Source organism: Pleurodeles waltl, chromosome 3_1 (genome assembly GCF_031143425.1).
Source record: "Pleurodeles waltl isolate 20211129_DDA chromosome 3_1, aPleWal1.hap1.20221129, whole genome shotgun sequence".
NCBI lineage: Eukaryota > Metazoa > Chordata > Amphibia > Caudata > Salamandridae > Pleurodeles > Pleurodeles waltl.
In genome coordinates, this window is record NC_090440.1 from 158,657,961 (window position 1) to 158,684,797 (window position 26,837).

General features: G+C 45.3%; 1 protein-coding gene across 9 annotated transcripts in view; it reads right to left on the reverse strand.

Moving 5' to 3' along the window:
• Positions 1–26,837, reverse strand: part of TMEM266 (transmembrane protein 266) — a 394,446-nt gene that overhangs the window by 6,716 nt on the left and 360,893 nt on the right. For all 9 annotated transcript variants that reach the window (XM_069222037.1, XM_069222031.1, XM_069222036.1 and 6 more), the window contains one exon: positions 4,178–4,240. In XM_069222037.1, the coding sequence (XP_069078138.1) occupies positions 4,178–4,240 (63 nt within the window). The remainder of the gene's footprint in view (positions 1–4,177; positions 4,241–26,837) is intronic.

Consider the following 26,837-nt stretch of genomic DNA (forward strand, 5'->3'; position numbering starts at 1 on the left):
TGCTGGTTCCAACCACCTCAACACTGGTGCTGATGCTACTGGTTCAGAGGATGATTTGGTGCTGAGGCCCATGTCAAATCCTGGGAGATTACCAAGGGTGCAAGAGTTGGCAAGAATCTTGTGGGGAGCTTGGCCATAAAAGCCATCCCTGTCCCTTTCCAACCACCAGTCAATGCAACATTTCCTCATTGTAGCAGCAAGCTGGTGCGATACTTGATGGTTGTTTTCTTTTAGACTGAAATCCAGCAGTAGACCTTAATAACACTCTGTGGAGCAGAGGGAATTCTCCACCAGAAATGCAGTCCTATAAAGAATTCTGCTAGTTGGAAGTCAGGAATTCTAACACATTAATAGTGTTTGTGTCATTACCCTGTGGTACATTTTGTTAGAGAGACCTACAACATTAAGAGATAGGGATGAGTTGTCATATACACATTGGGCAAGACTTATTGTTAGGTTTAACAGTGGTGCTATTTCATGAACAAACCACCAAAGATTTTGTGTTCAGACACCTGGTGACTACTTTTGGACACAGAAAATGAGAGGATATTTTGCAGTCTACCCAGTGAATTTTTGTTTGAGGTCTAATGTAAGCCCCTTGACTTACTATCAAAGAACATGGGGTACTTAACCTATAAGGAACTGCAGTCTGCAACCAGAAGAGACACAGATGTGTGACACCCTAGTTGATGAGGTTGGTGAAATGTCAGCTTGTGGGCAGGATCGATGTTAATTCTAATACCTAGATTCTCCAAGATTTAGCGTCAGGTTAGCATTACTTTTGTAATGCTAAATCGACGCTATACTTTTTTTTGGGATTCACAAACCAACGCTAATTGGTATTTTAGTTGGTTTGTGTGGCACAGTAAAGCAAAGTAGTGTAAAATGCTGCTTTACGTTACTTTGCTTCAAGGGAGCATTACAGGGTTGGTACATGGGCATACCTGTGCTACCACCCATGCATTTGGTGTTAAACCTATTCTGAAACATCAGAAGAGAGGGTTTAGCACCAGAAATTAACGCCGCTGAAAAGCCGGCTTTAAAATGAGAAATGTTTTTATTTCTCCCTGCTTTTCCGACTTTGCATGTGTGCTGTACTGTACCCTTCCTGTACAAAACATATGCTAGCCTCACGCACACACCCTAGCACTATGGCGCTAAGGTTTGTGCATGGTGCATGGCAGCTGAAATCAGCGCCGGCGCTAGGGAGAGGGGAGGAGAGTGCCATTTCTGTGAATATGGCGCTCTCCTGCTCTCTCCTTGTCATGCAATGCAGCATTTTTGGCTGCTGCACTGGGCTACGTGACACCTTTCAAAAGCTGGGCCTAAGTTTGGTAGAGGAATAGTGTTCCTTTGATCTTTGGGATGTGAGTAATTGGTGTTACCTTTACAGGCTTCAGCTGAGTCTCATTCCCCTCTTCCTCATCTCCAAAACCCAAAAGCCAGGTATCCAGAAGAGTAAGAGTGTGTTCATTGTACCTCCCTCTGCGATAAATTTTCACAAGGATTCAGGTAGGAACATCTATAATATCCATAGTAAAATATATCTGATAACGCTCCCTCTATCATCCAGAAGACATCAGTAACCAGATGTTCGGTTCAACAGGAACTACTCCCCCGATGTCCCCTTGCTAGCCCTCTCCACTTGAATCTTATAATGGTTGCCATTTGATTTTTTTCTTGTGGCTACTGTTGCAAGGTAAGTGGTACCATTCTTCTTCTGTGTAGTCATCTAAACCTTAAAGTCGAATCCCAAACCGATGTTGATTTGAGCTTGACCGATGTTGCGTTATGAATTTACAAAACTGCAACCAATTGTCATTACTCTAATCCTGTGCCTCTGCTGTCTCACGGCAATCAGCAGAAGATGTATTATCTTTTTAGTTCTGACTCTGACCGTGTGCAAAAGAAGGATGCATCACAGGATGTTGATGATGATCAGGGTGAGGGAAATGGTTTGATCACCCCTCATTACCCTGATGATGCCTTTTACCTTGATTTACACAATGCTGTGAATTTAAGGCCTTTTCTGAGCGAGCTTCACTTGGTTCTTGGGCCACCAACAGAAGAGACTGCCTCATTTGCAGTGGTGGTTCAGAGGGCAGCCGAGGCACTAGAATTACAGCTGCACTCTGTAAAGACTAAAACAAATTTCCTCTGAGCTCTTACTTCCATTTAAGGATGCATTCACATATAATATACTTTGATGGCTCCCTGTTCAAAACTATGTTCTTGCAGCGTGTGAACAGGCAGATGCCCAAACATCTTAGACTGGCACTTGATTCCCTCACGAGGCTTTCATTCATAGGACGATCCTCCATACTGTGGAGTTTGGGGATTTTCCTTCAGAATAAATAGTTCTGGACATTCGAGTTATAAACCCACTGTTTTAGGCTTTCTCCTGGATCCAGATAAGGATCACTTTGAGGTTTCTTGGCATTTTAGCTATATGCATTCTTCTGGTCAACACGCCAGATGGTGCATGCAAGCCCTACAGTTGAGTCTGAAATCCTAGTGGGCTTAGTATCAGGGCCACCTTTCCAAAACCTTCCAGATCTCGCAGAAAACAGCTTGAGACCTTCATTGGGGGCTGACCGACTATAGTGTTTCATGTGGCAGCCCACTACCTTCCCTACCCTGAGATGACAGTGGTGACAGATGCATCATTGCTGGGTTGACGGGGTTTAGCTGAGGAGAGAGAGAGATCAGAAGATGCTGGTCTCGAGTGGAGGGCTGGCTCCACATCAATCTGGTGGAACCAGCTATCCGTCTGGCCCTGAAGGCCTTCCTGCATTCATCAATGGAAAGCTTGTGCAGGTTCTCACATACAACACGATGGCCATGCTATGTATTTTATTGCAGAACAACAAATTATTATTGTATATTGATTTTATTTTGGCATTAGATGTTAGTGCACATAGACATATAATGTTGTTGTATAGGCTAGGGCTGGAAAAGTAATAAAAAGTGAGAGGCCTGTTTGTGTTGCTTATGTGATTTAATAACTGAAAGAGCATATATTTTTAATTGTTGTCCTTGGTGAAAGGGCATGAAGGATGTAGTGTAATTGTTGTCAGAGTGTGTGGTGAGGTGTAAGTAGACAAAGTTTCCGGCAAAGTGTTAAAAGAACCTAAAAGCAGATTGTGAAGCTTTAAAGTTAGAAAGGCAGAGGGAAAGGGGGTTGGGGATGCTTGGACCTGTAGGTGGGTGGAAAAGGGATTCTCAGAGTGGCTCTAAGATTGTGGTGTATGTTTGTTTACAAGTAGCAGGAAGGTTAACGTTACAACTTGCATCAAAGCACAAAGGAGTGAAATTACTGTCCTTGAGCCAGGAGACTTACTTCCTGAATGGAAGTTAGGACTTTTTGAAAGCATGGGGGAGTGGGGAGGAGTGAAGTGAGTCTATGGACCGAAGACGAATATGTAGATGGGTGAAATTAAGTTTTGGTTTATGTTCATTGTGTTTGTGTTGGGCATGGTGCCACTGTACCTGCTGCACAAATGTAATGTCCGGTCTGGTAAGTGTAATTCAGAACGACCAATAAAGAGAGAGGTGAGTTGTTGGTGTGTGTGTGTGCCCCGAAGCAGGATGATAAGTTGTGGTGTTAGTAAACAACAGCCATACTTTGTATTTCAACATGGAGCCTAGGTCAATATGTATATTCTGGTGTACGCAGTGTGGTATCTCCTAGTGCAAGTTTTTTGTCTGTTTAAAATATGAGCTGAAGCATTACCATAGGTTTGATGTTTCAATGAGCTCTTATTGTCCTGGTGTCACTGCATTTCCCGAACTGTACATGTGTCACCTGCAAGGACAACCACCATAACCCTTTGATACCTACTAGCAACATAAACTATACCTGTAACACCTGTGAGCACCACACCAACTATAACCATCTCCACCTGGGGTACATATGACAATTGACTACTATACGTTCGATATTTGCAACACCACCAACTGTACTTATCATACATTCGCGTACCATTCAAACCGACGTACTAGCATATAGTATTGGGAGGCATGGTGAAATCACACACGTCAAAGAGTGAGAGACAAATATATATACAGTTCATTCGTACAAACGAACTGGGAAACTGAAGTGCTCTAGTGTTGAGGTTTGTTTATATTTCAAATATTTGTTCAATCATACACGTATTCATTGATTCATTCAACTTACCACTGCTGGGCTCATTGTAATACTGGCTCATGTAGTTGTTCATGTCATCTTTGACAATGGTCTCTGAATAAAAAAAAACACAATCGTAGTAAAAGCTTGGCAAGTCACAATTCCAAAATTAAAGCAGTTATAGAACACACTAAAAAGATTAAATCTGACCAAATATAGTGGTTTTCTTTCCCTATTCCTGGCCCAAAGCAGACGGCAGAACAGACCAGTGAACTAAAAAAACACTCAAAAGGTGAAATTGCTATGTTTATGTGGACTTAGCAAGATTAATTATGGTTGGATGGCAGGGAACTGATGGAGGGTGGTAGTGTTTTTGCTGTAAGGGGCATAGCGCTTTTGTGGGTGGTGGTGTTGTGGTTGGCGAAGCAGTGTAGTCCTGGAAGACTAAAGTATGGTGATGCAAGGGTGGTATTTTAGTAGTGGGGGTATTATGGTGCTAGAAGTAGATAGAGGGGCAGAATGATGGTAGAGGGTGGTAGTGCTAAGGTGCACAGCAGATATGCATTGCTCAGCAATGGGACTGTGGTACTGGCAGTAGTAGAACAGTGATGCGAGGTGATGGAGTAGTGGTCATGATAGTGTGCTGCTGTAGTGAGGAATCATTCTTGGAGTGGTAATATGGTATACATGGATGGTTAACTGGTTGATGCTGGATCGCCATTGTGTGGTAGTTTGTAGGTAGCAGTACTACATTGACAAGGTGGTAATGTGCTGCTGTAGATAGGTTGGTATACTAGGTGATAGGCTTTGGGGTATGGAAGTGGTAGCAGTGGTAGTGTGGAGAAATAAAAGGGTGGTAGTTGGTTTCTGCGGTGGCCGGTGTTGTGGCGTGGCAGCGCTTTAAGGATGTGGAGTGCAGAGGGGTGATCATTCGGTTGTAGTGGTGGATATATAATGGTGTGGTAGTGCAGCTGAAAGATGCGTTATGGTGTGGAGCTGGAAATGCAGTGCTGAGGGTGGTAATACAAGAGTGTGAAGTAACAGCACTTGTAGTGGGGTGATATCGTCTTCTGGGGTGGGCTTGAAGGTGTTGATATTGGGCGGCAGTTCAGCAGTGCGAGAGTCATAGTGTAGAGTAGCACTGAGTGCTGGGAGGTGATAGTGAGGTCCAGCATAATCAATTGCATTATTTTTCATAAAAAAGTATTTGTTTATGTGAAAATAATTCTAACCTTAATATGACTGTTTGTGGCTTAGGCAGTGGTAAAAGCACAACTATAGTGAAGTTCTAAAAAGCAAGGACATAGTATATAAAAGTAGGGCTTTATCACGTTAACTCGGGGCAAAACATGTTCTTTTGAACTTTTGAAGGTTCATAGATGAAAATATCAATAGAATTATGAATGGTTCAGTCAGCATAATGAGTGGAGGTTTTAATCATCTAGGTAGATGTTGAATACGAATGGGATTCACGGTGAACAAGGTTATGGTAAAGCATCATTTTCATGTTTCATGTATTTTCAGTAAAAAAAGCTCACCCTTGGTTAAAAGCTTGGCAAGAAGTTTGAAATTATTTTGGTTTGAAAGATACCAATGAAATCCATTATGTGAAGTGTCAATTCTAATGATATTTAGTGGCACAACACGCCAGGTTTGCACCTGACAATCGAAATGGCCCAGACTGCGGGGGTTCAACCCAACATGTAGATTGAAAGAATCATTGATTGTTTTTTCCTTAACTTTTATTTTATTGGCATTTCATATGAAGTTCAAGCAGGTATAACATAATGCCTAATACAATGTATGACACACTTCTTGACAGTCGTGCAAGTGACAAATTTAGGCTTTACAGGCAAAGTGAACTTACAGCATAGCATAGTAGTTCCGTTTTGTCGCTAAAGTTCTCAGCCCTTTGTTAGTATGCCAGTAGTACTCAGTTGTTTAGTGGTTTTTAACAGTAATCTAGGGCAATGGAGGAGTGGGAGTGGAAGTGTTCACGACCCTTAAGACCACTGTCTAATGCCTTCAGCAGTGCGTATTCATGCTCTCTAGGGATTGCCAATCCAATTCGATATCTGCAATGCTTATTACGAGTCAATCAGAAATGAAGCCAATAATAGAACAAAGCTAAGAGAAACAAAACAAATAATGTGCCCATGGTCCTTCTATTTGTACAAGCAAGCGGCGTGTCGACAATAGACATGCAAATTCTCGTTTGAGTACTGTCCCGGAGTCTGTACATGGGTAGAGTGTGCAGGGGGGGAGCCACCCACCAATGTGTCGTTCCCCTGGGGGTCCTGGAGATAATATAAGGATACACTCCCTACATTCCTCTCCTATAAACTCATTGTAGTGCTCCCAGTCTCACTCTCATGATCAGAGCCTAGTCCCGCAGCACTGTTTTCCCAGCTATCCATCACCTCCGACCACAGTGGGGCAAGTGGCCTAAGCCTCATCCCTTTGCCTTCTTCCCTCTTCAAGGATCTCTCCTCTGCTCTACCCCACCTCGTGACATCTTGTGTCCAAGTCTGTATGATGGGACCCTCAATTTGTTTCCATGCCATTGATACTCAACGCTTAGCCAACACCAAAGCCAAATCAACAAATCTGTTGCCCACTTTTTTGGGGTATGGCTGAGTGAATAACCCCAGGAGGCAGGTTTCCATTGTAGTCTCTAGTCGTCTATGCAGTCTATGGTTGATTTTATGGGTGACCCACCTCCAAAATTCTTGCAGCTGTGGACATCCCCATGTCATGTGTCCAAATCCTACATCCAACAATCGGCACTGTGGGCAACCCAACCCAGCCCCCCGTATATGATCGTCAGTCGCCACAGGGTTAAGTAAGTCCTATGTGTGTAGTTATATTGTATATATTTTAGTCGGGTGTTTCGAGAGACCAAGGGGGCATACTCAAGAATCCTGTCCCATTCTCCATCAGTGAGTTGTCTATCTAGATCCTTCTCTCATCTAGCCCATAGAGCATCCAGCGGGTTTTGTACCATTGCCAGTAGTGACTTGTAAAGCCAGAAGACCAAGGCCCGTATTTATACTCCGTTTGCGCCGAATTTGCGTCGTTTTTTTCGACGCAAATTCGACGCTAAACTAACGCCAACTAACGCCATATTTATACTATGGCGTTAGAGGCGTCTAGCGCCAAAGTTCCCGGAATGTGCGTCATTTTTTAGCGTGAACCCCTTCCTTGCGTTAATGATATGCAAGGGAGGCGTTCCCGTCTTAAAAAATGACTCCCAGGCCTTTACGTGGTATTTATACTCCCGGGCAAAAGAGACGCCCGGGAGTGGGCGTGGCTAAAAACGGCGCATTTGCGCCGCTTTTTAACGCCTGGGTCAGGCATGGCGTTAAGGGACAAGTGGGCTCAAAATGAGCCCAGAGTGCCCTCCCCTGCCCCCAGGGACCCCCCCTGCCACCCTTGCCCACCCCAGGAGGACACCCAAGGACGGAGGGACCCATCCCATGGACATTAAGGTAAGTTCAGGTAAGTATTTTTTTTTTTTTTTTTTTGTGGCATAGGGGGGCCTGATTTGTGCCCCCCTACATGCCACTATGCCCAATGACCATGCCCAGGGGACATAAGTCCCCTGGGCATGGCCATTGGGCAAGGGGGCATGACTCCTATCTTTACAATGATAGGAGTCATGTTGATGGGGGATGGGCGTCGAAAAAAAATGGCGCAAGTCGGGTTACGACGATTTTTTCGACGTAACCTGACTTGCCCCATTTTAAGACGCCCATACGCCATTTTCCCCCTACGCCGGCGCTGTCTGGTCTACGTGGTTTTTTCCCACGCAAACCAGGCAGCGCCGGTCTGATTGCGCCGTCTAACGCCATTCCATAAATACGGCGCCCGCATGGCGCTTCAGAATGGCGTTAGACGGCGCAAAATTTTTTGACGCTAAACTGCGTTAGCGCAGTTTAGCGTCAAAAAGTATAAATATGGGCCCAAATGTGAGCCCCTCCATGGACAGCATAGTCTGTAAGACCTTGTGTGTGGGAGGTTCACCCTCTACACCTTTCCAGAGGGCCCGGATAGATCCCATTATCGCCTCATCCGTCAGGAACTGCCCGCGAGGCAGACCAGTCTGCTCCATAAGATCAACAAACGGGATCAGCGAACCTTGACTGTAAAGTGCGCCCAGCATGTGCAGGTCCATGGCCATCCAGCAGTGTAGTTGTCGTTTTGTAAACCAAGAGAGGGGATTGCTGTGTGGCATTCCCACTAGGGGCATAGCTGGCGCGTAAGGTACTTCCGTGTGTGTTCGTCTAAGGACTCTCCGCCAGTGGGCAAGAGCCGTCGTCAGCAACACTCCCCTCTTAATGCCACGTGCGGTCGGCAAAAGCAGCCCAACCACCAGTCCAGTGCTGCTGGGATCTCCCCCGTCTGCTGCCAGCTCCGATAGCCCCATCCCGCTGAGCCACCACGCAACCCATTGTAACTGGGCTGCCAGGAAATAAAACTCAAAGTCGGGGACTCCGAGCCCCCCCCCCCGGCATTCTGGGGCAGTCTCAGAGTGGTCAGTGCCACTCGTTGTCGTCCACCATCCCAAATCAGTTCCCTAATCATCATGTCCAGTGGTCGAAACCAAGAGGGCGGAAGGGTGAAAGGCAAATTAACAAAGTAATATAGCAGTCTGGGCAGCACAACCATCTTAAGAGATACGCGGGCCGTGGACGGCAAGCGCAGGGAGCGCCAGAAAGTGACTGGTCCGCAGTGCCCTAATCGCTGGGCCCACGTTACCCTCCCTGAGGTCCTGCATCTTGTGGTAGTTTCATTGATATCGATACAAATTGGAGAGCATGGTTAAAATTTGGTCTTAAAATGTACGGACTAGGGGCCAAATTTATACTTTTTTAGCGCCACACTTGCGTCGTTTTTTGACGCAAAAGGAGCGCAAACTTACAAAATACAATTGTATTTTGAGAGTTTGCGCCGATTTTGCATCAAAAAACTACGCAAATGTGGTGCTAAAAAAATATAAATATGGGACTTAAATTATAATTCATATACGTAAAGCAGATTAAATGAGGTGAACTATCAGTTCTTCTGCAACAGGAATTTGTTCAGTTGACTCACGTGTAATAACAACCTTTTACCAACTACACTTTTATGTCAAGTCTGGAGGCTCATTATCATGCTTTCTTCTTGCTGTTTATTTTCATACAGCAGCCAGTTGGTGACCATAGGACAAAACACCATACTAAACATAGGGACTACACTACACAGAAAGCATTGCAAAAGGACTACCAATGTTAGTATCACTAATCTGTTAATACCCCCCTGAACTATCAACACTTTCTCTTTCTCGCTGCTGGCGTCAGTTTCTTAAATTTATTTATTCTTCAATTAGTGGTGCTCAACTTCGCTCTACACTAATAAAATCTTTCATTTGCAGGCGTATGGTGGTTTTTGCGCCGGTACACCTGAGTTTTCATAAGGTCCTGCAGGGGCCGCAATGTGAGGTAGCGCACACCAGCAGGCTCGTAGCTCACGTGGGGAGTGTTCTTGTTTTTCCTCAGCACAGTTACGACGACACAGCAGGTGCCTGTTGGATATGCTCTCTGTCTACTTACCCAAGAATTCCCCCTCAGTCTGCTGAACTCATCCCTCGTTTTGGGTGAAAAACAAGCTCAATTTACTACGGGCTCCTTTCAATTTATTCACAAGAACTTTATTACTATTACAAAGATTTGTTAATAGCTTCTTAAATAGATACACATTTTTTTTTATCAAAATGGCTGACCATCTCAGAATGAGATAGATGATAGTGAAGAGGTATTCAGAGATAACTTAAAGCAATTTGTTAGCACATCTTTCATATCTGCTGTCAATGCCTCAACGGTGGAAAGTATCCAAGGGGAGAAATGGGAAAATGTATCATTATGGCCTTGACCGAGCCTGGTGGTGGAAGCTGGGGTGTGTCTTCTAGTTCTAATATTGATTGAAGCCTAGACAAATACAGTGCATTTTTCTGCAAAACCTATAGCCAAAAAGCCTCCAACATTCAGCAAGTTGAAACACTGGCCTGTGGATTCAGGATCTCCTCCTACCAGAGATTCTGGTGGTGTCAGATTGCGAGCTCAGCTTAGCAGTTTCTTTAGAAAAGCCCCTTCATGAAATTAGATCCAAAACTCATGGAATAAGCCTATTCTGAAGAGGGTCCAGCAGCAAATGGACTTTTATTTGGGGAGAATTTGATAACGAAAATTTCCAAAATATTTTAACACATTCAGCTGTATAAAAAAAGCAAATTAATGCTGAAAAAGGTCTCCAGCCAACATATGTTTCCTGGACCAGCTGGAAAAAGGTGCTGTTCGTCCAGTCCCTTACAACTTGAAAACCAGTTTCACTTTACAAACAACAGAGGGCAGTATGGCTTCCAATACAACAGACAAACCTTTTGCCCATGATGCAGAATGGCCCTTGACTAGTTCCTAGGAGAAACAAGAGCTGTTATTACCAACAGTAATGTACAACAAGTTCCTCCAATCTTAGGAGAGGCCAAAGCTCATTATCTTTAGTTAATAGCCATCAGATCACAACACATCCCTGGGCTTTATCAACTGTGAATGGTTATCACATTTAATTTTATAGCCATTCTGCCCAAACCTTCTTTCCATACATTTTTCTCAAACAGGTACTCTTTTAGTATATCTGGTGTAGGAAGTTGTATGTACTATTTCAAAGTAAGAAATAGCATGCACAGAGTCCAATGGTTCCCCTTAGAGGTAAGATAGTGGCAAAAAGAGATAATTCTAATTCTCTATTTTGTGGTAGTGTGGTCGAGCAGTAGGCTTATCAGAGGGTAGTGTTAAGCATTTGTTGTACACACACAGGCAATAAATGAGGAACACACACTCAAAGACAATTCCAGGCCAATAGGTTTTTATATAGAAAAATATATTTTCTTAGTTTATTTTAAGAACCACAGGTTCAAGATTTACAATCAATACTTCAAATGAAAGTTACTTCACTTAGGTATCATAGGAACTTTGAATCAGCAAAATAGCATGTACAGTTTTGGCAAAAATGGCAATAAGCTATTTTAAAACTAGACACAGTGCAAATTTCAACAGTTCCTGGGGGAGGTAAGTATTTGTTAGTTTTGCAGGTAAGTAAACCACCTACAGGGTTCAAAGTTGGGTCAAAGGTAGCCCACCGTGGGGGGTTCAGGGCAACGTCAAAGTTACCACACCAGCAGCTCAGGGCCGGTCAGGTGCAGAGGTCAAAGTGGTGCCCACAACGCATAGGCTTTAATGGAGAAGGGGGTGCCCCGGTTCCAGTCTGCCAGCAGGTAAGTACCCGCGACTTCAGAGGGCAGACCAGGGGGGTTTTGTAGGGCACCGGGGGGGACACAAGTCAGCACAAAAAGTACACCCTCAGCGGCACGGGGGCGGCCGGGTGCAGAGTGCAAACAGGCGTCGGGTTTGCAATGGAGTTCAATGGGAGACCCAGAGGTCTCTTCAGCGAAGCAGGCAGGCAAGGGGTGGGGGCTCCTCGGGGTAGCCACCACCTGGGCAAGGGAGAGGGCCACCTGGGGGTCACTTCTGCACTGGAGGTCGGATCCTTCAGGTCCTGGGGGCTGCGGGTGCAGTGTCTTTACCAGGCGTCGGGTTCTTAGAAGCAGGCAGTCGCGGTCAGGGGGGGCCTCTGGATTCCCTCTGCAGGCATCGCTGGGGGGGCTCAGGGGGATCAACTCGGGCTACTCATAGGGTCGCAGTCGCCGGGGAGTCCTCCCTGTAGTGTTGTTTCTCCGCAGGTCAAGCCGGGGGCATCGAGTGCAGAGTGGAAAGTCTCACGGTTCCGGCGGGAAACGTGCAGTCCTTTAAAGTTTGTTTCTTTGTTACAAAGTTGTTTCTTCTTTGGAGCAGAGCCGCTGTCCTCGGGAGTTCTTGGTCCTTTTAGATGCAGGGTAGTCCTCTGAGGCTTCAGAGGTCGCTGGACCCTGGGGAACGCGTCACTGTTGCAGTTTTTCTTGAAGTGGGGAGACAGGCCGGTAGGGCTGGGGCCAAAGCAGTTGGTGTCTCCTTCTTCTCTGCAGGGCTTCAGGTCAGCAGTCCTTCTTCGTCTTCAAGTTGCAGGAATCTATCTTGCTTGGTTCTGGGGGCCCCTAAATACTCAATTTAGGGGTGTGTTTAGGTCTGGGGGGTTAGTGGCCAATGGCTACTAGCCCTGAGGGTGGCTACACCCTCTTTGTGCCTCCTCCCTGAGGGGAGGGGGGCACATCCCTAATCCTATTGGGGGAATCCTCCATCTGCAAGATGGAGGATTTCTAAAAGTCAGATTCACCTCAGCTCAGGACACCTTAGGGGTTGTCCTGACTGGCCAGTGACTCCTTCTTGTTTTTCTCATTATCTCCTCCGGCCTTGCCGCCAAAAGTGGGCCGTGGCCGGAGGGGGCGGGCATCTCCACTAGCTGGAATGCCCTGTGGTGCTGTAACAAAGGGGGTGAGCCTTTGAGGCTCACCGCCAGGTGTTACAGTTCCTGCAGGGGGAGGTGAGAAGCACCTCCACCCAGTACAGGCTTTGTTACTAGCCACAGAGTGACAAAGGCACTCTCCCCATGTGGCCAGCAACATGTCTGGTGTGTGGCAGGCTGGCAAAACTAGTCAGCCCACACTGGAAGTCGGGTATGTTTTCAGGGGGCATCTCTAAGATGCCCTCTGGGGTGTATTTCACAATAAAATGTACACTGGCATCAGTGTGCATTTATTGTGCTGAGAAGCTTGATACCAAACTTCCCAGTTTTCAGTGTAGCCATTATGGTGCTGTGGAGTTCGTGTATGACAGACTCCCAGACCATATACTCTTATGGCTACCCTGCACTTACAATGTCTAAGGTTTTGCTTAGACACTGTAGGGGCATAGTGCTCATGCACCTATGCCCTCACCTATGGTATAGTGCACCCTGCCTTAGGGCTGTAAGGCCTGCTAGAGGGGTGACTTACCTATGCCATAGGCAGTGTAAGGTTGGCATGGCACCCTGAGGGGAGTGCCATGTCGACTTAGTCATTTTCTCCCCACCAGCACACACAAGCTGGCAAGCAGTGTGTCTGTGCTGAGTGAGGGGTCCCCAGGGTGGCATAAGACATGCTGCAGCCCTTAGAGACCTTCCCTGGCATCAGGGCCCTTGGTACTAGGGGTACCAGTTACAAGGGACTTACCTGGATGCCAGGGTGTGCCAATTATGGAAACAAAGGTACAGTTTTAGGGAAAGAACACTGGTGCTGGGGCCTGGTTAGCAGGCCTCAGCACACTTTCAAATCATAACTTGGCATCAGCAAAGGCAAAAAGTCAGGGGGTAACCATGCCAAGGAGGCATTTCCTTATACCTGGGTATCCATGAATTATTATCAAAACGAGTGATAAACACTACTACCTTTAATCCTACAAGTTATTAAAGCAATCCATTTCTGGTACATAGAAAAACAAAAGTTAAGACAGGGAATAAACATTCATTTCAATTAGTTTGTTCTTTAAAGGCACCTCAAGATAGAGACCACTCCTACAACCTTTCTACTGGATGACGACTTGATCTCAGGTATGCCAGTTTATCAGTTCCCATCTTTCTTCTTTATTGAAAGTTCCTCCAAATCCAGTTGAGGAATTAATTCTGCCGGTTAACAGCTCTCCTTTTCCAGCTAATTTCAGCTGCTTGGTGTTTAACAAAATTAAGCTGGTAATGGCTCGTCTGAAGACCTAAAGTGTACCTTAAATAATCTACCTGGTTGACATTTTGATAATGTCCAAAAACAAGAACAGTCTCCTGATCCAATTGCAGATTTCTATTTCATTCCTGGAAAGTATGAGGTTTTTTAAAAACAAAATCATCCAAGTTCCCCTTTCTCTCTTTTCTGCACGGTCAATAGAATTTCTAGGATTACTAGTGATTTGAATTCTTGTATATTACAACTTCTGGAATAAAAGATTCTTACTACCAAGAAATAATGATCTCATATATTCCTTTACCAACTGGACAGGGTAGTAAATCAGTTGGTGCTTCAAAGCAGCAGATTTTTCCAGGTCTCATCCCCTATCATCTAAAAAAGAGCAAAAGGGTCTAGTATTTTTAGGACTCGAGTGCCTTAGCTGGGGAGAATAAGAAGCAGCAAATTGGTGGTTAGACCAGCTCAATGCTTGGAAAGGAAAATCAATTTTCAATTCACCCCAGAGCTTCTCATAGAATCAGATGCAAGTTTGTCAAGTGCAAATTATTGTAGTCAATTTGAGACTGGTGGAGCCAAAGGTCTTCTAAGAATATAAAATAGTTAGAATTTATTGCAGGCTCATTTTCCCTCCAGACATTCACAAAACCATGTTCATTGTTCAGTTCTCCTAAGAATGGACAACCTCACAGTAGTGAGATCAATCAATCATTTGGAGCGCCCATGAGACATGATTTTAGCCAATCTAACAAAACAATTTTGGGAATACTGCTTGTAGCTCAACATTTCAGAAACAGAAAATATCTCCTGAGTAATCCAAACTCCATAGCAAATTGGTATTTTCATCACCTCAGGGATTCTAATGACTGATGCCTTCACATTTCTAATTTCCCAACAATTTCAAACAATATTGGGTCCATTCCCAAAAGATCTATTTCACTCCATAATGAATACCCAGTTTCACCAGTTTTACGACTGGAGACCAGAAGCTTTGGCTCTAGTAACAAACGGCTCTATCCATTCTTGGAATCAAAGTCTTCCTACATTTTACCCTTTCCTCATTATATCCTGTTGTCTACCCAAAGTCAGAAAATAATTAATTATGTTGGTCAGAATAACTCTTGTTTGGCCATCCCCAACGTGGTTCCTGGATCTTCTTCAGCTGTTAATGGACATACCATTTGTCACAACATCTACAAGACCCGCAGGAACAATGCCATAATTTAGTGCTCTTAGGCAATCTACAACTGATGGCATGAAAAGAGTTGGACTAGGTCCAGTCTAGGCCATTCATCAGAGTCTACCCATGCCATCAGTAAAGTCTGAACCCTGGAACAGTCAGGGTATACAAGTCAGCTTTGGCAGCTTGTATTTATGTGAGTGTATAATATCTAATACAGATACCATTTCCTCCAATGTTTCTGCAATACCAAATTGTTTGAGTCACCTAGCATCTTTAGGAAAATCGTTTAGGACAGTCAACGTACTTAGATCTCCCATTTCCTTACAGCATCATTACATAGAAGGGAAGCCTGATGCGGAACATTCCCTTAATTTGCATTAAAATAAGTATTCCACCTATTCCTAAATATAACTGTTTATGAGGTGTAAATTTGTTTTTGAAATTAGTTGTTCATTTCATGGCCTGATTAGTCTTCTTTATGGTGACAAGCATTATCTGCAAACTTGACAATGTTGTTAGGCCTTATTTGTTTTACGAGAGTACCAGATATCAAACATTTGTCAGTTAGACAGTTTAGTTTTCCTGGGGTTTTCTTCTCCATTAGACAGAGAACAAAGACTCTTACCTCAACAGCAGAATGTCATGCTTTTCCTGAAAATCCATATATTTGCATGGAAAGATATTTGCGTACAAATCATGTATTGCTCCTCTAAGAACGTGTTGTGGAAAATTACTGATTTCCTTTATAAAGCACCAGGCTCCAGTTTCTTCACCCACTTTAGTTAGTTGGGTTGAATGGGTGATGTCCTTAGTTGGCATCAACATTTCTGCATTTGGTGCTTAGTGTTTTAGGGGAGCTATTGCTCAAAACGCTTATTGGGAGGGGGCAGATTAGAAGACATTGTAAGAACAGCTGACTGGTCTTCCCTTTCCACTTTTTTAAATGTTTTCTTCTAATTTTGGATTTTTTATGTGTTACTGTATGTTACATATTTGCCTTAAACAAGCATAATATGAGATTCCAGTCTTGACATAATATGCAGATTTTCCACTAATTACTGTAGGAAAGCCCTCATTTTATTAAAAACTCAGAGCTGAGTATTATTGCACTATAGATGTATGATTATTGAAAGGATTTCAACTTTGTGTTTTCCCCCATACTTAGATATTAGATATTACTATTCTGTTTTTCCTTGAAGCATCATAGTCTACAGTTGCTCAATCCTCCTGAGCGTCTGAAGGAGGATGAAGAATGGATTCTGGCAATTTATCTGATCATCATCTACATTTTTTCATCGTTCTGCCATTCCTACATGGGCTGAACTGAGTCTACCCACCAAGAAGGAGGAAGTTCTGGGGGTGGTATTTATAGATTACTGATTACACACCTGTGGCATTGATAGTCCTTTTGCAATGTTTTCTGGGTGGTGCAGTTCCCTATTTTATGGTGTGGTATGTCTCCTATTGTCACTAACTGGCTGCTATATAAAAATAAACGGCAAGAAGAAAGCATACTAGTCACCTCTGTGCCGTTAATAAAATTAGGACCTTTCTACATCAACACTTATAAAATCCCCATTATGACTGTGTAAAAAGAAAAAGAACCCTAGTAACTTTGGTGTGTTTCTCCAGACAGAAATCACATGACGATAAAAACCATGAGGTGATGCCATAAACACTCTAATATGATATGGGACATGAGTTAAGCAAGAATTTAAAGATAAATATAAGGGTCAGGGATCACAACCGCGGGTAATACCCATCGGATACATCTCCGGTAGAATAGTATTTTTGTCATGGTAAAACTACTGATGTGGTTCAATTTTCTTCATTAAATCTAGGGCATGTCATGGCCTGGTACATATATCTACAGTCCAGTAAGAAGCCACTGGCAAAGGCATCTAGTACAAATACGACAATCATTACAGCAATCATCAAGGTAATGCTTATCACGCTTTCTTCATTGCATAATAAGCAATGATTTGATCTGATGTAATTGATTCTTACATCATGTGAGTCACATTGGCGTATTTTGAATTAAATGGGTATCTCTTGATTTTGAAGCGTTCATGGGCTGTGCATTATGGAATTGGTATTTCAGATTTAGATCTCTTGTTTACTTGACAATGCAACTATTTGATAGAAAGGAATGGAACAGACCTGTTGCTGAACTTGAGTACGAATAGAGAAGCCTTACAATGTTCTTTCCCATGCTCGTTTCCGAGCATTCACCCATTTAAACATGAATAAACATCACAATGTTGTTCCAGCTGTATAAATCTCTGTCAACATTCTAATTTTGTTTTGTTTCTTAATTCTTGTACAATTGCTTGTTAAGATATTTATAATGTTTTTTAAGAATAAAAAGTTGTTGCATATCGCGCCAAAATTATGTATTTTATAATTTCATTGTTATGTTGTACAATAATGTATAATATTTACATGTTTCATAGTCACAGCTTCTACAAAATGTGTGTTAGCTGTGTTACAGTTAAACGAATTTCTTCAGATCATTTGAAAAGATCTGATTTGAACTTAGTAATCTTCAAATAAAATCATGGAAGAGCGTAATTTCAATGATACACGATATTGAGTCAACTGGTATTTCTTTGCTATTTCAATCGAATTTTAAGGATCCCCATATATCTAATCAGCAATACCTTCTTTAAAAGGGCTTGAATGAGGTGGACAGCCCACAACAGGGGAGTGCATAACTGCGATGAGCACCCTGTCTCACTTCTTCCCTAACACCACACTGAAAAAACACATCAGCATCCTGCACAGAGACAAAGGCTTAGTACAATGGATTCCCCCTCTGCGAAGAGTACAATGGCCAGTCCTTGAATAGATGCAAGGGGCAATGCAAATTTATTGTGTATTGAATTAGTCTAGTACTGCATGCGTTTCGCTGTCAGTTGATATTCTTGGTATGTAGAAATGGATGAACAGATGCATGAGTGCAAGATGATTGTGCATGTCTAATTTGTAATTGGGTGCATAGACGGTGGATTAGTGAGTGCATATTTGGAAGCATCCAGAAACCTTCAGTTATAAGCCAGACCTATTGGCTTTGCCAGCATGCACCAGTCAATATTCTCTATCTAATGCTGCTCCTGAGGGATCGACCTGCTACCCCACAACTGTATGACATCTCTGCATGCCACCATCAGCGCCACATTAGAAAACAGTGGGATGTATTTTGACAACATCAGCTCTAGAGTCCCAGACTCACTATTCGGACATTCAGGGTCAAGTCTAGGGGCTCTCAAGAGACAGCCCTCCATGTCTGAAAAAACCCCTGCAAATGTAGGCACTTCCACAACATACGAAGGAGTGTACCCTCCTGGTTGCATCCCATCAGGCACTTCTTATTATCCAGTATTCCCATGCGATAAAGTTGTGTTTGGATGTAATACAGTCAGGGTAGGATTTGTAACTGTATCAGTCTAAAGCCAACCCTAATGGCCACCTCTCTTGGATACTGACATGCATCAGCCCAATCAGAGTCCTACATACAGCCCAGATGTCCTTCCTATTTCTCTCTAAGGTTGCCCAAGAGACCCCTGCAGTGCCTCAGGAGTGTGGAATGTAGTTGGGCTATAGAGTGTATATGTAGGGGCAACACCAGCGCCTTATATACCAGAGGGGTCTCTTCTAGAAGGTCCTGTAATTGGTTAGAGTATTTATGCAGTGCGTGGCTGAGTTGTATGTATTTGTATTGTTGTGTGTCCGCAGGTTCATATTGTTTTTGCAGGTCTGGGGACAAGACCATCCCCTGGGCCATTTGGGTGTCTCCCCGTCAGCTAATTACCAGTAGGTCTCACTGTTTAAATCCCTTCATCTTCTTGAGTTCCGCTAGGTCATCCTGTCCCACAAGTGTGTTTCCATGGTCAGTCTCCCATGCCACCCTGTTTCACGTGTTGCTTTTTTACATATTTTAATGACTGCTTTCGTGGGGCCATGTGCCACCCTGGTCTGCTCCTTTTGTGTAGCTCCCTTATGTAACTGTCCTCCAGCATCGCTCTGCTATCTGCCAGCAGAGGTGCAGATATGGTCAGGAGATGGTTAAGAGTGGCCTGCAAACCCCCAGTCATTTACCACCCAGAGCTGTCTCTCCCAACAGTAGAATCATAGGTCCGGCAGTGCGATATCCCCTCGTACTGTGCCCTAGTCTGCATTGTCAGTGCTATTCTCGGTGCTTCCCTATCCTACAACAAAGAATGGGTAACTGCGCTAACTGCTGTACAGGAGGAGTCTGGGGCCTCGAAGAATGTATTCTGCAGCATGCATAACAACTTAGACAACACAATAATTTTATGGAGTGCTGCCCTCCCCATTAGTGATACTGGGAGTTTCCTCCACTGTCTGGCGTCTGCTGTCTGACGTAGCTACGATACGTCCATGGTTACGGCATTGGATTTCCCTGGGTTCTGTCCTTTTGCATATCCTTAAGTATATAAACCCGAGCATCGACCATTGCAAAGGGCATGCTGATTGCAGAGGGGGTCTCCACCCTGAGAAAGGAGTATGCCACTGACTTGTGCCAATTGATGTGTACTCCAGCTTATTTTGCAAATATGTTAACAACAACCAGGATGTCAGGGATGGAAGTCTTTGGATCTACCAGATACAGCGAGGGAAACAGCGGGCAACCCTGCCGCGTCCCCCATACCGGCCCACATTCCCTGGAAACTGTACCATTAACCTGCACCTTTTCCAGAGGGCTTCTATATAACAGCTGTAGCCATGCTTGAAACACCCCTTCAAAACACAACTTTTCAAGGACGGCTATCAGATACGGCCATTCCAATGGAGTCTAACACCCTGGCCACGTCCAGAGACAGGAGCACCACCATTTCATTCAAACTACCCCTTCAGCTCAACACTCCAAACAGGCGCTGCCGATTATGATGTGTATAACTATGGGGCATGAACCATGACTGAGTTTGTAAGAAATCCCGTATAAATGATTGGCTAACACCTTTGCCAGAATTATAACCTCTACACTTAGCAGAGAAATAGGTCTATATAATGCACACTCATCCCCGGGTTTCCCGTATTGGGTATTAGCATAACTATTACTTGGCGGGTAGCGTTCGGCATGCAAACCACCTCTTGGGCCTCCCAGTACATATGAAGCAGAGGTTCCATTAGTTTGCTGCTATGACATTTAAAAAATTAGTTTGGGAAGCCATTTGTCCCTGGGCTTTTATCTCTTTTAAGCTGGTCTATGGCTTCACCTATCTCTTGTGCATCCAATGATCTCCGTTGTCATGTTGTTTTGACGCTGTTAAGCAGGGGGAGTTGGGATATCACAGATGGAACTCTTGAGATCCCCCTCTGTGTATCTTCGCTGCGGCTGGTAACCCCCTCCAGATAATCAGCAAAGGCCTCTGTGTAAGGAAATGCCTCCTTGGCATGGTTGCCCCCTGACTTTTTGCCTTTGCTGATGCTATGTTTACAATTGAAAGTGTGCTGAGGCCTGCTAACCAGGCCCCAACACCAGTGTTCTTTCCCTAACCTGTACTTTTGTATCCACAATTGGCAGACCCTGGCATCCAGATAAGTCCCTTGTAACTGGTATTTCTAGTACCAAGGGCCCTGATGCCAAGGAAGGTCTCTAAGGGCTGCAGCATGTCTTATGCCACCCTGGAGACCTCTCACTCAGCACAGACACACTGCTTACCAGCTTGTGTGTGCTAGTGAGAACAAAACGAGTAAGTCGACATGGCACTCCCCTCAGGGTGCCATGCCAGCCTCTCACTGCCTATGCCAGTATAGGTCAGTCACACCTCTAGCAGGCCTTACAGCCCTAAGGCAGGGTGCACTATACCATAGGTGAGGGTACCAGTGCATGAGCATGGTACCCCTAAAGTGTCTAAACAAAACCTTAGACATTGTAAGTGCAGGGTAGCCATAAGAGTATATGGTCTGGGAGTTTGTCAAACACGAACTCCACAGCACCATAATGGCTACACTGAAAACTGGGAAGTTTGGTATCAAACTTCTCAGCACAATAAATGCACACTGATGCCAGTGTACATTTTATTGCAAAATACACCCCAGAGGGCACCTTAGAGGTGCCCCCTGAAACTTAACCGACTGTCTGTGTAGGCTGACTAGTTCCAGCAGCCTGCCACACTAGAGACATGTTGCTGGCCCCATGGGGAGAGTGCCTTTGTCACTCTGAGGCCAGTAACAAAGCCTGCACTGGGTGGAGATGCTAACACCTCCCCCAGGCAGGAGCTGTAACACCTGGCGGTGAGCCTCAAAGGCTCACCCCTTTGTCACAGCCCAGCAGGGCAATCCAGCTTAGTGGAGTTGCCCGCCCCCTCCGGCCACGGCCCCCACTTTTGGCGGCAAGGCTGGAGGGAACAAAGAAAGCAACAAGGAGGAGTCACTGGCCAGTCAGGACAGCCCCTAAGGTGTCCTGAGCTGAGGTGACTCTAACTTTTAGAAATCCTCCATCTTGCAGATGGAGGATTCCCCCAATAGGGTTAGGATTGTGACCCCCTCCCCTTGGGAGGAGGCACAAAGAGGGTGTACCCACCCTCAGGGCTAGTAGCCATTGGCTACTAACCCCCCAGACCTAAACACGCCCTTAAATTGAGTATTTAAGGGCTACCCTGAACCCTAGAAAATTAGATTCCTGCAACAACAAGAAGAAGGACTGCCCAGCTGAAAACCCCTGCAGAGGAAGACCAGAAGACAACAACTGCCTTGGCTCCAGAAACTCACCGGCCTGTCTCCTGCCTTCCAAAGAACTCTGCTCCAGCGACGCCTTCCAAAGGGACCAGCGACCTCTGAATCCTCTGAGGACTGCCCTGCTTCGACGACGACAAGAAACTCCCGAGGACAGCGGACCTGCTCCAAAAAGACTGCAACTTTGTTTCAAGAAGCAGCTTTAAAGAACCCTGCAACTCCCCGCAAGAAGCGTGAGACTTGCAACACTGCACCCGGCGACCCCGACTCGGCTGGTGGAGAACCAACACCTCAGGGAGGACCCCTGGACTACTCTACGACTGTGAGTACCAAAACCTGTCCCCCCGGAGCCCCCACAGCGCCGCCTGCAGAGGGAATCCCGAGGCTTCCCCTGACCGCGACTCTCTGAAACCTAAGTCCCGACGCCTGGAAAAGACCCTGCACCCGCAGCCCCCAGGACCTGAAGGACCGGACTTTCACTGCAGAAGTGACCCCCAGGAGTCCCTCTCCCTTGCCCAAGTGGAGGTTTCCCCGAGGAAGCCCCCCCTTGCCTGCCTGCAGCGCTGAAGAGATCCCTTGATCTCTCATTGACTTACATTGCGAACCCGACGCTTGTTCTAACACTGCACCCGGCCGCCCCCGCGCCGCTGAGGGTGAAATTTCTGTGTGGGCTTGTGTCCCCCCCGGTGCCCTACAAAACCCCCCTGGTCTGCCCTCCGAAGACGCGGGTACTTACCTGCAAGCAGACCGGAACCGGGGCACCCCCTTCTCTCCATTATAGCCTATGCGTTTGGGCACCACTTGGAACTCTGCACCTGACCGGCCCTGAGCTGCTGGTGTGGTAACTTTGGGGTTGCTCTGAACCCCCAACGGTGGGCTACCTTGGACCAAGAACTGAACCCTGTAAGTGTCTTACTTACCTGGTAAAACTAACAAAAACTTACCTCCCCCAGGAACTGTGAAAATTGCACTAAGTGTCCACTTTTGAAATAGCTATTTGTGAATAACTTGAAAAGTATACATGCAATTGAAATGATTCAAAGTTCCTAATGTACTTACCTGCAATACCTTTCAAACAAGATATTACATGTTAAATTTGAACCTGTGGTTCTTAAAATAAACTAAGAAAAGATATTTTTCTATAACAAAACCTATTGGCTGGATTTGTCTCTGAGTGTGTGTACCTCATTTATTGTCTATGTGTATGTACAACAAATGCTTAACACTACTCCTTGGATAAGCCTACTGCTCGACCACACTACCACAAAATAGAGCATTAGTATTATCTCTTTTTACCACTATTTTACCTCTACGGGGAACCCTTGGACTCTGTGCATGCTATTCCTTACTTTGAAATAGCACATACAGAGCCAACTTCCTACATTGGTGGATCAGCGGTGGGGTACAAGACTTTGCATTTGCTGGACTACTCAGCCAATACCTGATCACACGACAAATTCCAAAATTGTCATTAGAAATTGATTTTTGCAATTTGAAAAGTTTTCTAAATTCTTAAAAGACCTGCTAGGGCCTTGTGTTAGATCCTGTTTAGCATTTCTTTTAGAGTTTAAAAGTTTGTTAAAAGTTTGAATTAGATTCTAGAACCAGTTTTAGATTCTTAAAAAGTATTCCAACTTTTAGAAGCAAAATGTCTAGCACAGATGTGACTGTGGTGGAACTCGACACCACACCTTACCTCCATCTACAGATGAGAGAGCTAAGGTCACTCTGTAAACTAAAGAAAATAGCAATGGGCCCCAAACCTACCAAAATACAGCTCCAGGAGCTTTTGGCAGAGTTTGAAAAGGCCAACCCCTCTGAGGGTGGCAACTCAGAGGAGGAAGATAGTGACTTGGAGGGAAATTCCCCCCCTCCAGTCCTACTTAGGGAGAGCAGGGCTTCTCAAGCCCTGACTCCACAAATAATAGTCAGAGATGCTGGTTCCCTCACAGGAGGGACCAACAACTCTGAAATCACTGAGGATAACTCCAGTGAAGAGGACATCCAGTTAGCCAGGATGGCCAAAAGATTGGCTTTGGAAAGACAGATCCTAGCCATAGAGAGGGAAAGACAAGAGATGGGCCTAGGACCCATCAATGGTGGCAGCAACATAAATAGGGTCAGAGATTCTCCTGACATGTTGAAAATCCCTAAAGGGATTGTAACTAAATATGAAGATGGTGATGACATCACCAAATGGTTCACAGCTTTTGAGAGGGCTTGTGTAACCAGAAAAGTGAACAAATCTCACTGGGGTGCTCTCCTTTGGGAAATGTTCACAGGAAAGTGTAGGGATAGACTCCTCACACTCTCTGGAAAAGATGCAGAATCTTATGACCTCATGAAGGGTACCCTGATTGAGGGCTTTGGATTCTCCACTGAGGAGTATAGGATTAGATTCAGGGGGGCTCAAAAATCCTCGAGCCAGACCTGGGTTGACTTTGTAGACTACTCAGTAAAAACACTAGATGGTTGGATTCAAGGCAGTGGTGTAAGTAATTATGATGGGCTGTACAATTTATTTGTGAAAGAACACCTGTTAAGTAATTGTTTCAATGATAAACTGCATCAGCATCTGGTAGACTTAGGACCAATTTCTCCCCAAGAATTGGGAAAGAAGGCGGACCATTGGGTCAAGACTAGGGTGTCCAAAACTTCCACAGGGGGTGACCAAAAGAAAGGGGTCACAAAACCTCCCCAGGGGAAAGGTGGTGAGACAGCCAAAAATAAAAATAGTAAAGAGTCTTCTACAGGCCCCCAAAAACCTGCACAGGAGGGTGGGCCCAGAGCCTCTTCACAAAACAATCCTGGGTACAAGGGTAAAAACTTTGATCCCAAAAAGGCCTGGTGTCGAAACTGTAGTCAGTCTGGACACCAAACTGGAGACAAGGCCTGTCCCAAGAAAAGTTCCACTCCAAACTCCAATCCAGGTAACACTGGAATGGCTAGTCTCCAAGTGGGATCAACAGTGTGCCCAGAGCAAATCAGGGTCCACACTGAAGCTACTCTAGTCTCTGAGGGTGGGGTGGATTTAGCCACACTAGCTGCCTGGCCTCCTAACATGCAAAAATACAGGCAGCAGCTCTTTATTAATGGGACAAGTGTAGAGGGCCTGAGGGATACAGGTGCCAGTGTCACCATGGTGACAGAGAAACTGGTTTCCCCTGGCCAATACCTGACTGGAAAAACTTATACAGTCACCAACGCTGACAATCAGACTAAAGCACATCCCATGGCAATGGTAACTTTAGAATGGGGAGGGGTCAATGGCCTGAAACAGGTGGTGGTCTCCTCAAACATCCCAGTAGACTGTCTGCTTGGAAATGACCTGGAGTCCTCAGCATGGGCTGAGGTAGAACTAAAAACCCATGCAGCCATGCTGGGTATCCCTGAACTGGTGTGTGTAAAAACAAGAGCACAATGCAAGGCACAGGGTGAAAAAGTAGAGCTGGAGTCTGGAAAAATGGCCCAGCCTACCAAGAGAAAAGGAAAGTCAGTCGGGAAACCAACTGCAACACAGTCAGAAAAAGAGAACCTCTCTTCTCAGGAAGAAGTTCTGCCCTCTGAGGGAACTGAGCCTTTGGAACTTGAACCTTATCAGGTTGAGCTCTTAGGCCCAGGGGGACCCTCAAGGGAGGAGCTGTGTAAGGGACAAGAAACCTGTCCCTCTCTTGAAGGCCTTAGGCAGCAAGCTGCTGAAGAGTCCAAGGGCAAGAAAAATGGAACACATAGGGTCTATTGGGAAGATGGACTCCTGTACACTGAGGCCAGAGACCCCAAACCTGGTGCCACTAGGAGAGTGGTAGTGCCTCAGTCGTTCAGAGAGTTTATTCTGACCTTAGCCCATGATATTCCCCTTGCTGGGCATTTGGGACAAACCAAGACGTGGGAGAGGTTAGTCAACCACTTCTACTGGCCCAATATGTCCCAGAAGGTTAAGGAGTTTTGCCTCTCCTGCCCCACCTGTCAATCCAGTGGTAAGACAGGTGGGCACCCAAAGGCCCCCCTCATTCCACTTCCAGTGGTGGGGGTCCCCTTTGAAAGAGTGGGTGTGGACATAGTTGGTCCACTGGAACCTCCCACAGCCTCAGGAAATATGTACATCCTAGTAGTAGTGGATCATGCTACTAGGTATCCTGAAGCTATTCCCCTTAGGTCGACTACTGCCCCTGCAGTAGCCAAGGCCCTCATTGGTATCTTTACCAGAGTGGGTTTCCCTAAGGAGGTGGTGTCTGACAGAGGTACCAACTTCATGTCAGCATACCTAAAACACATGTGGAATGAGTGTGGAGTGACTTACAAATTCACTACACCATACCATCCACAAACTAATGGCTTAGTTGAGAGATTCAACAAGACATTAAAAGGCATGATCATGGGGCTCCCAGAAAAACTCAAAAGGAGATGGGATGTCCTCTTGCCATGTCTGCTTTTTGCTTACAGAGAGGTGCCACAGAAGGGAGTAGGATTCTCACCCTTTGAACTTCTGTTTGGCCACCCGGTAAGGGGACCACTTGCTCTTGTTAAAGAAGGCTGGGAGAGACCTCTTCATGAGCCTAAACAAGACATAGTGGACTATGTACTTGGCCTTCGCTCTAGAATGGCAGAGTACATGGAAAAGGCAACCAAAAACCTTGAGGCCAGCCAACAGCTCCAGAAGTTTTGGTATGACCAAAAGGCTGCAATGGTTGAGTTCCAACCAGGGCAGAAAGTCTGGGTTCTGGAGCCTGTGGCTCCCAGGGCACTCCAGGACAAATGGAGTGGCCCTTACCCAGTGCTAGAAAGGAAGAGTCAGGTCACCTACCTGGTGGACCTGGGCACAAGCAGGAGCCCCAAGAGGGTGATCCATGTGAACCGCCTTAAGCTCTTCCATGACAGGGCTGATGTGAATCTGTTGATGGTAACAGATGAGGATCAGGAGGCAGAGAGTGAACCTCTCCCTGATCTTCTGTCATCAGACCCAAAAGATGGCTCAGTAGATGGGGTGATCTACTCAGACACCCTCTCTGGCCAACAGCAAGCTGATTGTAGGAGAGTCCTACAACAGTTTCCTGAACTCTTCTCCCTAACCCCTGGTCAGACACACCTGTGTACCCATGATGTGGACACAGGAGACAGCATGCCTGTCAAAAACAAAATCTTTA